At 39.6% G+C, this 15,725-nt stretch overlaps 1 protein-coding gene across 1 annotated transcript in view; it reads right to left on the bottom strand.

Annotated features, from left to right (window-relative positions):
- LOC145983892 (aminopeptidase N-like) overlaps positions 1-15,298 on the bottom strand; it is a 36,106-nt gene extending 20,808 nt beyond the window's left edge. The window contains exons 1-6 of the mRNA XM_083117032.1: positions 15,254-15,298; positions 12,550-13,160; positions 10,567-10,725; positions 7,887-8,180; positions 7,025-7,208; positions 4,053-4,209 (exon numbers count right to left, since the gene is read on the bottom strand). Coding sequence (XP_082973158.1) covers positions 4,053-4,209; positions 7,025-7,208; positions 7,887-8,180; positions 10,567-10,725; positions 12,550-13,139 — 1,384 coding nt within the window. The 5' untranslated portion in view covers positions 13,140-13,160; positions 15,254-15,298. The remainder of the gene's footprint in view (positions 1-4,052; positions 4,210-7,024; positions 7,209-7,886; positions 8,181-10,566; positions 10,726-12,549; positions 13,161-15,253) is intronic.
- Positions 15,299-15,725: the final 427 nt, after the last annotated feature.

Raw genomic sequence — 15,725 nt, 5'->3', positions numbered from 1 at the left:
AATATGTCGGTCATTGTTATATTATTCCATTTCGTTGTCGTATTGAGGGTCGAATGGTAGGTACTGAAGTGAGACTGCTGTTATTATTTACAATAGGCAAGCATTGATCCTACTCTCAAAGACACTCCGCATGCATTTTCCTATACTGTCTGCAGTCTACAAAGATCAGCGGCCCTTGTCTTTATTTCTTCAGAATTGTTGTTAGGAATTGTTTCTTCTTGTGTTTCAAGTAGTCTGTTTGTGTTTTTGATAAATTTATATATCTCACTGTTAGTTCTTGCTTGATTTACTGTACACTGTTGATACACGGTTTTGTTGTCCGCCTTATGTTCTTCCTCTTTTCTTCAAGTCTCATTGGAACAAAAATTTCATTTGCTTTCAAGTTATCATCAGGTCGTTCTCGGGAAATTACTTGACGAGAGTTGTATCGTGACGATAGTTTCCTCGTTAATTCGTTCTATTTGTTCTACTACACGTACCATTTCAGACTTTTCCAAAGGCTGTTGCGAAGAGGCCAAAAATTCGCGAAGAAATATCATATTTCGTCGTTGGGGACAGTGCTGCGAGCCAAGCGATTTTAACTAAAAAGTTTCTGTGCACTTAGCGTTTTGTCCTGACACCACAGCATCTGGGCAAACGGAAAGTAGGCTATGTATTATGTAAAACGAATGCGTTCAAAGAGAGGGGTAACAAGGCAAGGAACCATTTTCAGAAAAGTGACACATTCCAGAAAAAGTGAATTGACGATTACAAGAAAGTGACTGACTACATGATTTCATATCTTGTGTTATTTTCTTTTTCAAATTGCAGAACTTTAGGTTCCATCGAATCGATTTCTTTCTTTTACCAAACGCATACAAACTGAACACTCAGCAGTTGTTGACACTTATACAACGTATTTGACATTTGATTAATAACTGAATTTTGGACCTTAATTGATTGTGCCTTGTAATTAAGGTATCCCGTGTTCGATACCCGATGGAGGCACATAGTGGTTCGGATCCCACTTTAAACTGTAGGTCGTCCCGATTAGCCTTACTGTGCATAAAGTGTCAATCGAAAATTGTACATTTCAGTCACCGTCATTTAGGTTATTTATTTTAAGAGCGTTGCAGGAACATGGTAACTTAAAATTGAAGTTTTTTAGAGAGAGTGAGCAACACTATTAGGGGGCAAAATATACCTCTACCACTCTCCGTAGAAAAATGCTTTGCCTTGTTTGCCTCTCCATGGAAAGAAATCCTCCAGTCGTCCATATGTCATTGACATCCCCTGAACAAGCTGTTCTTTTCAAATTACTAAACGTCTTTGTTGTGCTAAAATCAGGCAAAAATGAAGCAAGTCGGTAGTATTTTTGAGTTTCTTTAGCATATTATCATAGATGCCTACTAAAAGTTGATTGATATTTGATTTAGGGACGAAAACATCCATTCATATTTCATGTTTTCCTTATTTTTAACATAGCACACCCTAAATTTCATTCCGCACCCCCTCAGCCCCCCTAGATGATTAATCCTGGCGCCGCCGCTGGTTATAACTGATTAAATTAATGCTTTACATGTCTTATTATTGATTCTCATACAGTTAAGGAAGAATGACACCGTTGTGGAAGGATAAAAAATAACTCTATATTCATTGGAGAGGAAGGTGATTCAAAGAAGTGGAAAATTTTCAATATGTCCCTCTTAGGTAGAGTTTGTGTTTATCAACTTACATATCTTTCTCTCTTGCACTCTTTTAAAAACCAATAGGGATAGGGAGATACGAACCAAAAAACCCTCTATATAATATAGGGTCAGTCTTGAAGACCGTCATCTTGAAATCATCTCCATGGAAAGATGGTCATGTGACATCAAAATGGGATAGAGGCCATGCAAGACCGTATTTGAAGCGAATCTCCTTGGAGAACAGTCTACCAATTCAATCTCGAAGTCTTGGACTGGAAGCGGAAATCTTTCGAATTACACTTCGACTACAGTGCCCCACAGGATCGATAGATAAAACCAAGAACACATTGCTTTTCCTGCGTTTTAAACACTTGATTTTCACTATATAAATCACACAGCATTTTAAAAAAGTTCTTATACTTACATTTCCACACATTAGAACAACTACAACAAACATCTGGTTGACTTTCAACTTCCACGATTTCAAATGATTGGACGAGTGCAGAAGTCTAGTAAAGAAGAGTACAATCTCGCGTGCTGTGCGCTATGGACTGGATTGCTCTTTAACTTGGCGCTTTCGAACTGCACCAGATGACATCACTTCCTACAAGACCATACTTCAAGACTTCTTTTTGGATCTTTCGGACAGAGCAAGAATTTCTCGCCAAACACGGTGGTATGCTTAATTTCAACTTAACCATTCTGCTGATATGTTTCTCGTAATTCAGAAGTATGGAAACAGACTTACAAGGGTTGGATAAAAAGTAATGGCAACACTGCTGTCCCGTGAAAGGGGTGAGTCACAGCGCCACAAGCGTTTCGTGGCTGATAAAGAAATGTCAGACGAGGAAGTATAGTGAGTGGGAGCGATTGTATGTTATTCAGTCAAAAACAGCAGTGCTCTGAAGCAGAGGACGAGAGTGCAAGCGCCCTAACAATATGTTTAGGCAAGAAGAACAACGTCTCTCAGGCAGACGGTCAACGCTGCCTACTTCTGCACCTTCTTGCAACACCACCTTCGTCTCGCATTAAGAAGGAAGCGACGGCACGGTGTCCCATCATCCTGCTTGACAATGAAAGGTGTCACACTGCGAACAATGTGACGGCGCTCCTGCATAACTGGTAGTGGGAGGTACTGGAACATCCGCCGTATTCACCGGTATGAGACCGTGTGATTACGACCGTTTTGTCAAAATGAAGGAACCACTGGGCGGGAAGCACTACGACACGCGCGAAGCCATCATACGTGCTATAGGGCGGTCACTGCGGGACATCGACAGAGATGGACGTCTGACGGTGTACGACGCCTTCCATACGTGTGACAGAAGGTCTTAGAGATGAGGGGCGATTACTTTGAAGGAATGTAACACGTGCTCCTCTGCCAATACAGTCAAGTACCAATTATACCAGTGTTGCCATTACTTTTTATCCAACCCTTGTACAAACCAAACAATGATAGGGAAACGCTAGCGTCATCAAAATAGGCTAGAATTTAATAAGAAACTTGTTGGCATGATTGTTTTCAATATGGCGTTATCCCTTGTTCTGCTTGAACTCACAATATTTTCCGTTACGTGTCCTTGTTAAATGATAATGTTAACCGTACCCATTTTAAGAAATTTCTTAATCAACAATGTTGACGTTCGTTGAAATATTTTTTTCCATAAGATGACAGCATCAGCCCTCCCCGATAGCACAGTGGTAGCGTCGTCGCCTTGTAATCAAGGGGTCCCGGGTTCGATACCCGGTGGAGGCACATAGTGGTTCGGATCCCACTTTAAACTGTAGGTCCAGTCCCGATTAGCCTTACTGTGCATAATGTGGACTTAAAACACAAACTCAATCAATGACAGACTTAAAACACAAACTCAATCAATGACAGACAGCATCAGAACAATACGATCTCTACTAGTTTTTCGCAGGGTAAAATCATCTTCAATGAAACAACATGTAAATTTTGGATTCATGCAGATTGAAGGTAGTTGAAATTAACCACAGCACTTTGTCGAGTCTATATTGAGGTCACAGGACCATCTTTCCATTTAAATAGAAAGTTAACCTGAAAATGGAGGACTTCAAGATGGCCGCCATGTTCGTTTTGTATCCTAACAAGTTTCCCCTTCCCTAGATTGTGTTTTGCCCTACCCATATTTGATTTAAAAAGGATGTTTACATATTTATGGATCATCCTGATATTTCACGATTGCACTCCTGGATTTACAATATTTACAAAATGTTTGGATGTTTCAAGTACATTGAACGATTTGTAAATTAGTAATTCTACATTGCATGGACCAAGGCACGATAGATAAGATTATCACTCATAAATCTGTGGATAAGCACACGAATAGCTGCAATACCATAAATCTGAAAGAAGCTACTAACCTTTGGAGTATGTTATAGTGTCAAACATGTTTTCTATTTCGTCTGGATAGCTGACATTCATAGATATCGGCCTCGTGTTTTCAGTTGAATCTAATGGTAGAACTCTCTGAACCTGCTCTATCAGGATCTCTTGGTCGTACTTAAAGTCTGGTTCAACCTAATGTTATAAAAATGTGTGTTAATTTGAATTTGTAGAATGAATAATGATGGTAAACAATTTACTCTTACCGACTGAACACGTAACTACTATGAACCGTCTCTCAGACAGCAATAATTTATCTTTTACTTTATTTCTGGCAAATCTCTAACTACAGGTGATCCCTTCTCCATACGTTTCATTTGGGGTGGTGTTAAAATGCTGTCAAGGTCACTAGGTCTTGCCTTTGTTTGTCTTTCCAAATCTTATTGAATTCTATTTTCAGCTAGAGGTCTGACAGACCATAGTTGTTGTGTGTGCTTTTGTTACTTCTTGTGTTTCAAATGGCTCATAACTCACCCACTCTTCTGGCAACACAAAAATCTAGAAATTTAAAGAATTTGAAATTTTCAAAAAAATAAGGAAACCGTTGTTGCAATTTTTTGACTGATTTTCTTCCTACTTTCATAAATTACGTTAAGTTTCTTAAACTAAATAATAATAATTAAAAACTGCTTTACAACATTCTTCTGTAGTCATGTCAAGTTGTTACGCACCCACATAATTTAAATAATTCAATGTTTAATGTGTTATTATAAAAAGAAACACTTGTATTATTCTATGATGCCATAATTTGTTTGACTCAAATTTGTAGTCTGTCACAATGGTTATGGCCTAACCTTAAGACATTTGAGTGTTGGTTGCTAGGCGATGTGTTTTTTTTATTCTGATGGCTGATGTAAGTAAATTTTAAACTGAATGTTTTAATTTGTGTACTCGAGTAATATTTTCAAGCTTACTGCAGTTTTAATTCTAAAAAGAAGTTTATTTTCGAGTGCAAGTGTGTGTTATGACGATAAACTGAAGTTTTAAGGTATTTTAACTGTGTGAGATTTAACATATTTTACATAAAATTACCCGTAAGTTGTTCCCACGTCTGAAGATGCCTCATAGTAGGCTGATACGTCTTGTGTTCTCATAGGCGCCGACTCCATGTGGCTTGGGGGGGGGGGGGCTCGAGTCCCCCCAATGTTAACGATGTGGGGGCAGAGCCCCTCCAAATAATTTTGCTTAAGAGGATCTAATGTATTATTTTGCTTCTCTTGTGAAGTTTACTCTGAATTGTGCCACATGAACTTAACTTTAAATACACATTTGAAATGTTCTAGAATCTAGACCATCAACTGTGGGGAGCTGAGACCGCTAAACCATCAACTTTGGGGGGGGGGCCTATGAACAGAGACAGCAAAACACATGACTTATTACTGTAATTATGATTATTGTTAAAATTTTTACTAAAAGTTTCAAAAGACGATGTGCATGAACTAGGAGAGTGGATGGGACATTCGGGCTACAAATGGCTCTCACATGACCTTCAGAACGAGATCGTTCATATATTAGGGAGATCTGTTACTTCTCTCTTCATAAACTTTTGTCTTCTCGTTTAATATCTAAGAAACTAAAAGTTAAAATATACAAAACCGTAATTTTGCCTGTAGTATTATATGGATGTGAAACTTGGTCCCTTAAATTGAAAGAGGAACATAAATTGAGAGTATTTGAAAATAAGATCCTTAGGAAAATCTTTGTACCTAAAAGGGATGAGGAGACAGGTGAGTGGAGAAGGTTACATAATTTGTATTCATGTCCAGATATTATTAGAATAATTAAATCAAGAAGACTTAGGTGGGCAGGCCATGTGGCACGAATGGGAGAGGAAAGAGGAGTTTACAGGATTCTTGTTGGGAAACCTGATGGTAAGAGACCTGTAGGAAGGCCAAGACGAAGATGGAGGGACAACGTTAAGATGGACCTAAGGGAAATCGGTAGGGATGGAAAAGAGTATATAGATCTTGCTCAAGATAGGGAAAGATGGAAGACCTGTGTTGCTGCAGCCATGAACCTTCGGGTTTAAGAAGGCTAGAGAGTTAGTTAGTTAGTTATTAGGGAGATCTGTTTTGCGCTCCGTGCTCCGTGGTAGCAGATATTAAAAGTCTGGAATATTTTGCTATTGACGAAACTTGTAACATATCCATCCGTGGACAGTTAATATTCTGCATTCGAACTGTGAATAAAAATTTTGATATTTTTAAGGAATTCATGGGCTTTTATGAGATTCCGAAGACTGAGGCCAAAACTTAAAAAAGGGAGGGAGTGAGTCATTCATTAATTTATTTCAGTGATCAGAGGCCCCCCCCAATAATTTTGACAAGTCGGCGCCCCTGTGTGTTCTCCGAAATGGATTAACAGTAAGTAGTATAACAACCGAGTTTAACCCGGGAAACGTGACAAAGTTACGTGAAACGCGTCAGAAATTGAAAATAGCAAAGCAGCTAGTTCACAGTTCAAGATCAAAACAGCTGTCTGATCTCTCCATAGTTATTTTGTGATTATTAACGTTCATAGTAATTAAGGGTTAAACATCATTTGACCAAGGTATAAGCGCAAAAATGTAAAGAATCTATTTGAAGAGATTTGAAAAACGAAGGCTGACGTCCAAAATCTGACCATTGGAAACTAAGTTGGATCTTCAAATTTAACCCATCCTATTTTGTCAATGAATGATCAAACGTCGATGTTTTCAAAATCCATCTATGTGTAACCATATTGTTCGCAAGAAAATCTATTTAAAGGTTCCAAAACATCTATGATATCCTAATTTTGCCCATATTTCTGATTAAACATATTCTGTCTGTCAGGACATATCTCTGATGAATATCTATTGACAGATTGAAGACAATTGAAAATAAACTTATGTTCACCTGACTCCGGATAATATCTAATATCTATTAAAACTTTAACGTTTAGCAAATGTTAAATTAAAGGATGTACTTACACCATTGACACCGATGTGCTCAAAGAAGTTGGCAAATCCCTCGTTAAGCCAAATGTCGCTCCACCAATGAGTGGTAACCAAATCTCCAAACCATTGGTGAGCCTGTTCGTGTGCTATGACTGAAGCCGCTCCTAGTTTGTCGTCTATTGTGTTCTCTTCGTCATTTTGGACTAGGTAACTTTGCCTGTGAAGAAAAGAAATTGCTCAATCCAGTGTATCACTATTTAATCTCTCATAGGCTGTATTACTATCGATTTATTTGTACTCGGCCCCTGCTTTCCGCTTATAAAATCAAACTATTGGTCATAATGTATAATGTAATGAAATTTCCTATGGACATACCTTGGTGCTTGAGAAGCATGGTGACATCATTGAAGATGGCGCCACAGTTCAGTCCTTGCGCGGGCTTGCCGTTAAATGCCAATCGTACGGACGTGTGCTTTCAGTCTGAGTTCTTGGCCAGTTGGATGACGTGGAACTCCGTAATGGCTATTTTCAGCAGGATGGCGCCACTTGCCGCACTTCCAATGTCAGCATGCAAGAAACTGTGTCCTTCTTTGAAGATCGTGTCATTTCCAAAGGACCAGATCGCCTGACCTTACCTCACCGGATTTCTTCCAATGGAGCCTGCTGAAAGGAAAGGCTTATCATCACAAGAAGTCACGAACTATCATGGAACTGCAAGACAGCATTCGGCGGGAAACTCGTTGTGACGTCTCACCATGATTCTCATACAGCAAGGTAAGTCCGTACTACATTATGGTCAATAGTTTGATTTTTATAAGCGAAAATCGTGGGCCGAGATCGAGCGAAACACCCTGCAGGGTCGAAACCAATAACAACAAAGCATTTATATAATTACCCATAAGTGATTAGTCCCCAGTTTTCCATAGCCCCTCCTTTGCTGGGCACAGCGACAGAATCCATTTTGGGGAGGGCGAAGGGGATGCCCAGGTATTCCCCATAGTACTGCAGGATTCGTGGCCCGATGTCCACGGCGTATCCCGTTTCGCCAATCCTATCGCTGCGTGCGTAGACGGTGAAGCTATCTCCGTCGGTGGCTGTGGCGAAATCTGACACCAGGAAGGCTATCAGGTACGAAGACATTGGCGGCGTCTCCTCAAAGCGATCCAGGAGGTAGCCAGGGATTTCAGATCTATAATGGAAATGCTCAAGAATTAATATATAGCTACACATATTGGGACCACGTGACTGTATATTCAGTAGTGCTGATGTATTCATTTGTGATGAAGACTGCAGGTACGATACCACTTAGCAAATCTGGAGTAGTTTTAAAATCCTCTACTGTCAATTGATATTAAGTAAGTTATGTTGGTAATGTGTTTGTAAAAGACTTTTTCTCACAGTATGTAGGCTGTATGTGGCTGGAATATTATGTAAGTATATATATATATTATGTTTGTGTGTGTGTGTGTCATGCAAATAACATATTAAATTAATGTGAAAATAATTATTGTTTTTAATTGCATTAAGGTTTAGATGTTTGAGAATACATATAATTTGCACATTTCACCAATAAAAGTTACTAGCATCTGCAGCCTGTATGCTTCACAGACAAATGAAGTCAAAATTTGCTACATTTTTAAATCACCACACGTAACGCACTTTTGTTGATGCTTTTCAGGCATTCAACTTATGCCATCATGCTCAAGTTTTTCCATTTGTTAGACATCACAAAGTATTTCATAATTCTATGAATTCACTAAGTAATAAAGACCAGTTTTGGCATGTACTTACTTTGATCTCTAGCTTTCACCACATCATGTGGCTTCCTCAGGAGATAGGACAAGAATAGTCAAGATTTAAGACATGGGAAGGTAAGTTGAGGTTAAAAAAAGGTTAAAAAGATAAAAGACAGTGCATTGCCGTGTCACTCCTTTCTACTCCATGTCTCGCTGGCAACCGACTATCCTATCCAATATGGCACCCTGGCTGACAGGAAGTACGTGCACTTTTCTGTGTGGAATCCAGACAATTACATCACAATCAACAAATAACCAACAGGAAGTGCAGCTATCTTTACTTCCTGTCAGCCAGGCAGCCATATTGGATAGGACAGTTGGTTGCCAGCCAGACATAGAGTAGGAAGGAGTGACAGGGCACTGCACTGTCTTTTATCATTTTATGGTATTTTTATCTTTTTAACCTTTTTTAACCTTAACTTACCTTGGCATGTCTTAAATCTTCTAGTTCTGTCTCCTGAGGAAGCCTCATGATATGGTGAAAGCAAGAGGACAAAGTACATGCCGAAAATGGTCTCTATTACTTAGTGAAATGATGGGATGCTGTATAAGTTATGTGTTATCTATGAAATCAGTTCATTGTGATTATTTTAATCCAATTTCATGTAAATAACCTTAAATTTTGTGTATAAAATGTCTCAGACATAAGGCTGGAATGGCCCAAAAGTTTTTTTTCCCTATTATTCTTAATGATAGAGCAGGAGAAAACGAAAAGTGCTAAAATTGGAACTAACGACAAGTAATTAGTCTTGTTCATACAGTATAAGAACAACCGGAAGGAACATTTCTTTTCTTTGTGACAATCTGCTCACCCGTCTTTTTAAACTCAGTGTGCGAATTGTGTTATAGGGCGTCGTCGATAACGTACTGCAATCAAAGGGTCCAGGGTTGATTTCCTGGTGGAGGCACATTGCATAGTGGTTCAAACCCCACCTAAAATGTGTCACGTTCCAGATTTAAACTCACTTGATATACTTACTATTACTCATTTTCGGATAACACAAGACGTTCCTACAATGAGGCCAACTTAGTCTTGGGGAATCTTAATTTTTTTTTTTAAATATACAATATCTTAAACTTGCCCAGTCAAGATTCAATAAAACTTCTGCTGAAGCTGAACTTAATTTCTTATGACTGCATTCACAAAAAAAATCTTGCCCGAGTTAAAATTGTATTGAAAATATTGCTTGAATACACTAACTCAATCTTTGATTTTAAATTAACTTACATCAGATATCAAAATCAATCAATCATATCATCTAGCAACCAAAACTAAAACATCTTATGGTTAGTCAGTAACCATTAAAGCAGACTACAAATTTGAGTAAAATTATGACGTCATACAATTACACAAGTATTTATTTTTATAACATATTAAACATTGAATTTTATATTTGTGTGGGCGTGTAACAAACTGTAGTCCCAGCCTCAATTAACCTGTGTATAAAGTGGAGTTATAGCAAACTTTGTGTTATTTTACGTCGCTTTTTCCACTTTTGCCTAATCGTGACGACGAAGATGAGTGGTGGTTTGATGAAACGAATGGAGGAGGTATCACTAACAGAACACAAATTCCACGTAGTGTTCGGTCTGGGGTAAAAAGCCAGTTTTCATGGTGCACTATTTGGAACAGATATTAACTGCCATTCCAGAATGTCACCCCTTATACCGCATTTTCACCAAGAAACATCCCCAGGAATATATATATTAAAACTCTATAACCCATCTCCCTGCAAGATATAGGCCAAACACGAAAGCAAGGACCGTATCCATACTTACATTGGTGTCGACTCCCCAACGCGTGGCATGTTGGACACTGCTGAGTAGTCCTCAGGTCTCCCGAGGGCTATGTTGAACCTCGCCTTGTATCCTGGCTCGTCGAAACAGGGGAAAGCCCTCCTAGCACCTGTTGATTCGAATTGTGTCACACCCAACGACCTAAGGAGACAATCATGAACAATCTACAGGTATTTCACAACCTTGACATACTAGAATATTCAATATCATTATCATCACCATCGTGTATGTTGTATTAAAAATATTTTTAAACTGTTACTATGATAAGGTTAAACCCTAACTTGTAGGACCATATTTGAATTCCCATTCTTACCCAGTGCGTATTGACTTGCCACGGATCTTGGTGGATATTATATTATGGATACAAACTTCGGAAGATTTTGACCAATATCAGACATTGAATCAACAAGGAGCGAATTGTACGAGGGTCATTTCAGAAGTTGTGCACACTCGCATGCGCAGCTCGTACCATGTTGCAGTCGCTCTGATTGTTGCATCAACTGTGTGCTACGTTTCAGTCTGTGTAGACCGTTTTGTGCTCATTTCAAGTCTTACTTGTCTCTTTTCTGAAAAATCATGGCTTGGAATGAAAGCAAATGATTCAGGTCAGATCTCTCTGATTCCACATTACAACCTGGCCTCCCCGATGGCGTAGTGGTAGCGTCGTCACCTTGTAATCAAGGGATCCCGAGTGTTCGATACCCGGTGGAGGCACATACTGGTTCGGATTCCACTTTAAACTGTACGTCCAGTGCATAAAGTGGACTTAAAACACCAAATCAATCAATCAATCTATCTATCTACATTACAACTGGAACAACACAATAAGAGGCATTCTGGAGCCCTACCCTGTGGCCGAGTGGTTAGCACATCGCGCTGCGACGCCAAGGGTCCCGGGTTCGAATCCCGGTCGGGCTTGGCTGTTTGTGAATGTCCATTCATCAATTTCATCATTTCATCACTCATCCCATCTTCGCAAATTAGCCAAGAGGCACAACACGCGAAGGAAAATAAACTAAATCAAATCAAATCAAAGCATTCTGGAAAACCGTGGATAGGAAATGTTTCTACATCCACCATACAATCTTGACATGGACCCACCACACTTTAATTTGTTACATAAAGAATTCATTCAGTGGAAGATGAGTCGGTACCATTAAGTATGTCTCTAGTAAGGCGACCCAGGTACCCAGACACATGAACAATAGAGGTTTCCTGGTTCGAAAACCATTTGGGCCTCAAGAATGAGGTAAAATACAAATCACTTTGTTGAATTAATGTCTTAGAAGGTCAATCTAATATTTTTGAAATGATCCTAGTATTTAGTTTTTCACTTCTTCGGTAGAGTAGTAATAAAGCACGTCTCTGTCTTGGGTTCAATCCCTACCATAGGTAAAATGAGCAACGAAATTTGTTCAACAGGAGCGGAGGGAAAGGATGTTCTTTCGAAACGCAGTGTTAGAATAGGTAAAACAAATAGGACGCAGCCCTGCCTTTTAAGCTCCATGTTAAAACTTTAAAAATATATATTCAAAAAGAACTTCGCTTCAACCTCAAGGTATATTACATATCACTCACAAAGAAATTTACAATACAGATAATGTATAGCATGCTGATTTAGTTTTATAAATGCTCGGAGTAATGCAGACCATATGAAGGATCATGATGGACCGCTTGTAGCTTGCAGGCAATAGTTTTGATGGCCCAGTTCTACTGTATGGCAGGATTATTATTTTCCCCCCAAAATATTGAGTCAAGTTAGCCAGTCCCTCACCTATTAATTACAAATATATGAAATATCTGTTGATACATGTCAGCTACCTAAAATTAGTAGTAAAAAGGTTATTTACTGCTTTTGTCAACTTCACTACACATTATAGCTAACTTATTTGCTTATCATTGACGATTCTCGGTACCCAAATCATGGTACTGCATGAACACAAGTAAATCCAATTCCGATCTTACCTTGTTTCTCCATCGATCACGTAGGTATCCCTATAGAAGCCCATGCGGTCAGCTTGTAACAGGCTGCCCGTAAAGTTAATCCTGACCTCGTATTGCTGCCCGGCGACCAGATTGTCCTGAAGTACAATGGAGTAGAACTCCAGGGGAGCCGAGTACTGCTGATCGACAACCGATAACTCTTCTCCAGTCGCCAAGTCTATTACTTGCACAGATTCTTCGTTCACTGTAATCGACAAGATATGAAGAGTGATATTGTTGGTTTCCTGGGTTACGTTCACAACAATGCTCTCGTATCCGATTATTGAGAATTCGGTCATGTCCGGTATCAGCGTTATGTTGTACACGTCTGGTATAACATATCCAGAAAGTCGTACATTGTCTCCATCCTTTGGAAGCAAAGAGCCTGGAGAAGTCTTGGTTCCTGGAACTGGAAGATTTGGAACTTTGGAGTACGGAGTTTTCCAGATGCCTGGAAGTCTTGCTGGAAGATGATCGGGTTGTTTTGGTGGAGGTATCGCCGATGCGTGATGCTGTGTTCCCACTAATAGGCACAGCAGAAGCACATATCTGTATGATCCAAATAGATCCATGGCTGTATTTTGTAGTTTCACCTGGAAGAAGGACAATAGATAGTCATTTCATATGTTCAGAGAGGCCGTATATTAACTACGTTTTGATATATTCACCTTTCGCACTACTGTCGTGCTAATAGGGCATTTAATATTAACTAGAATTATGCTAAGTAGCTAGACCTGATCATTTCAATTCTACTACCTATACAAGATCTGTCCTAAAAGTAATGAGACTAATTTTGTAAACCTTTTATTGAAACTAGGTTCAAATACACTTAATATTCTTCCAAGTAGGATCCTTGAGCATTAATACAGCGGTTCCAGTGTTGCTGCCACTCTTTGTAGCAGCACAGGAAGCCTTGACCTGAGACTCCTTTCAGAGCACTCGTCATGGCTGCTTGGATCTTTTCAATAGTAGCAAAATGGTGTCGTTTCTGGCCAAATTTGAGCCTCGGGAACAAAAAGAAATCGACCAGGGCCAGGTACTGGATGTATGGTGGGTGCGGAAACGTTGCCATACTTTTCTTGACCAGAAATTCTTTCACGTGCAGCGATGAGTGAGATGGCGCGTTGTCGTGACAGAGAAACCAGATGTTTGTGATCTCGGGGCAGACGCACGCGATTCTTTTTCTCAAGCGATCGAGCACATGCAGTCACCTTATCTGCGACTAACCTCATAATCAAACGTCGGTCAGGCCCTCCCGATGGCGCAGTGGTAGCGCCGTCGCCTTGTAATCAAGGGGTCCCGGGTTCGATACCCGGTGGAAGCACATAGTGGTTCGGATTCCACTTTAAACTGTAGGTCCAGTCCTGATTAGCCTTACTGTGCACCAAGTGGACTTAAAACTCCGACTCAAACCAAACTCAATCGTCGGTCAGAGTCCAAAACAGACTTCACTTGAGTCCATGATCGGCAGTTCTGGACATTGATGGGCGCCCTAAGCGTTGTTCGTCCTCCGCATCGTGTCATCCTTCTTTGAACACCTTGTGCAACCTGCACACTTGTGCTTTCGACAAGGTCTCGTACCCACAGGCTTGTAGCGCGTCTGTAGAGAATTTACCAAGTTTGACGCAAAAATTTATAGTGTACCGCTGCGCTACATTTTCGACCGTGACGTGACACTAAAACAGCTTCTCACTTTGCTGGCGATCCAAACGCTGGAACGGCTCAGAGAAAACCCATTTGCATCAGATTGTGTACCTGACATCCCCCACCAACCGCCCCACCCAACAGAGCAATTACCGGACCCTTCTGACTGGCTCGCCAAAGATAGTCTCATTACTTTTGGGACGAACCTTGTATTTGCTTTTGTATTTCTTCTGCCCTTGTCCTAAGTATTCAATTTAGTGTTGTACATTGAACCTGATATTGCCACGGCCACCCATCCGAATACTGTTCAGCGAAAACGTTGCTTGACTTGTGTTCCATTAAGCCGGTTGGAGAATGTATTGTTTTATGCGACTTGCTGCTTTGTGCATTGTTATTTTTAAGTTAATCTACTCACGGCATTTTATAAATCCGCCTTCTAGGATCCCGTTGACCGATGTTGCTGATGGTTGGGTTGATATGATGTGGCTGTTTCGTCCAAAACTTTATCCTTTCGCGTTGTATGGAGTCGTACAACGTTTCTTGGTTTAGTAACAATAAAATTAGCAAAAGTCACTTATCGTTATAGCTAACACTGAATTCAATACTATCGATTCAATTAATTTATGCGTTTTGAATTCGAGTTCTTCTAGTTAACCCCCTGTTTATTAGTGATAAAAAGGACAGTCAGTTTGCAGTATATGTATGCAATACAAGCTCGAGTTACAAATCTAGAATTAAGTAGCTGTAAGAATTAACTTCAAGTTAATTTTTAAAGTAACGCAAACTATAACTGAGTTACATTTAAAAGGATTAACTGTAACTGAATTAGTTTTTAGAACAAATGCAATTAAATTACTTTTATAAAGTAACTTTCCAAAGACAACAGAATTATCAATTCCTAACATACCTTCCGGAATCTAGTTGGCGAGACAGCAGTTCAAGTACACATAGACGCCAAGCGTCTAATAGTTTAGTTCTTATATAGGTATATGAAAAGATATCTAGAATTGTCACAATGGTACAAATGGAAAATCCAACTTACCCATTGTCTGTTATCATACACAAGGACTTCTGCAGCTTCTTCTATTTATAGGAGATATGACTCGACGTAAATCTAATGATAACAATAACACCATTATCAGTCTGTCTGAAGGGTGGGCTGCTCTTCTGTTCAGACAACAATGACCTGCAATACAATTCAACAATAACAATGACAAAACGAGGAAGTGAGAATGATTGCCCAACTTGTTATCTTTGTTCGGTCTACATGTGACCATATAAACAATCAGAGAACCTAGTTTATGGTAAAAATGAGATTATAGAAGCTAAAATTCAAGGTAGATTCAAAAAATTCTCAGACTGGCACCACTGTAATTTAAGCGGATGTGCTATGGGAACCCTGCTTCAGAGAGTGGCACCTGGCAACCTTCAGGACAGTCATGTGATCGCATCACAGTCTGGAGAGAGACGCTGTGGAATACAGACGTTCCGAATGTGTCATGAGGAATAATAGT

Source organism: Lepisma saccharinum, chromosome 1, assembly GCF_977018435.1.
Source record: "Lepisma saccharinum chromosome 1, izLepSacc3.1, whole genome shotgun sequence".
NCBI classification, from domain to species: Eukaryota; Metazoa; Arthropoda; class Insecta; order Zygentoma; family Lepismatidae; genus Lepisma; species Lepisma saccharinum.
Note: the sequence above shows the minus strand (reverse complement) of the source record. Positions and strands in the feature narration are given on the sequence as shown.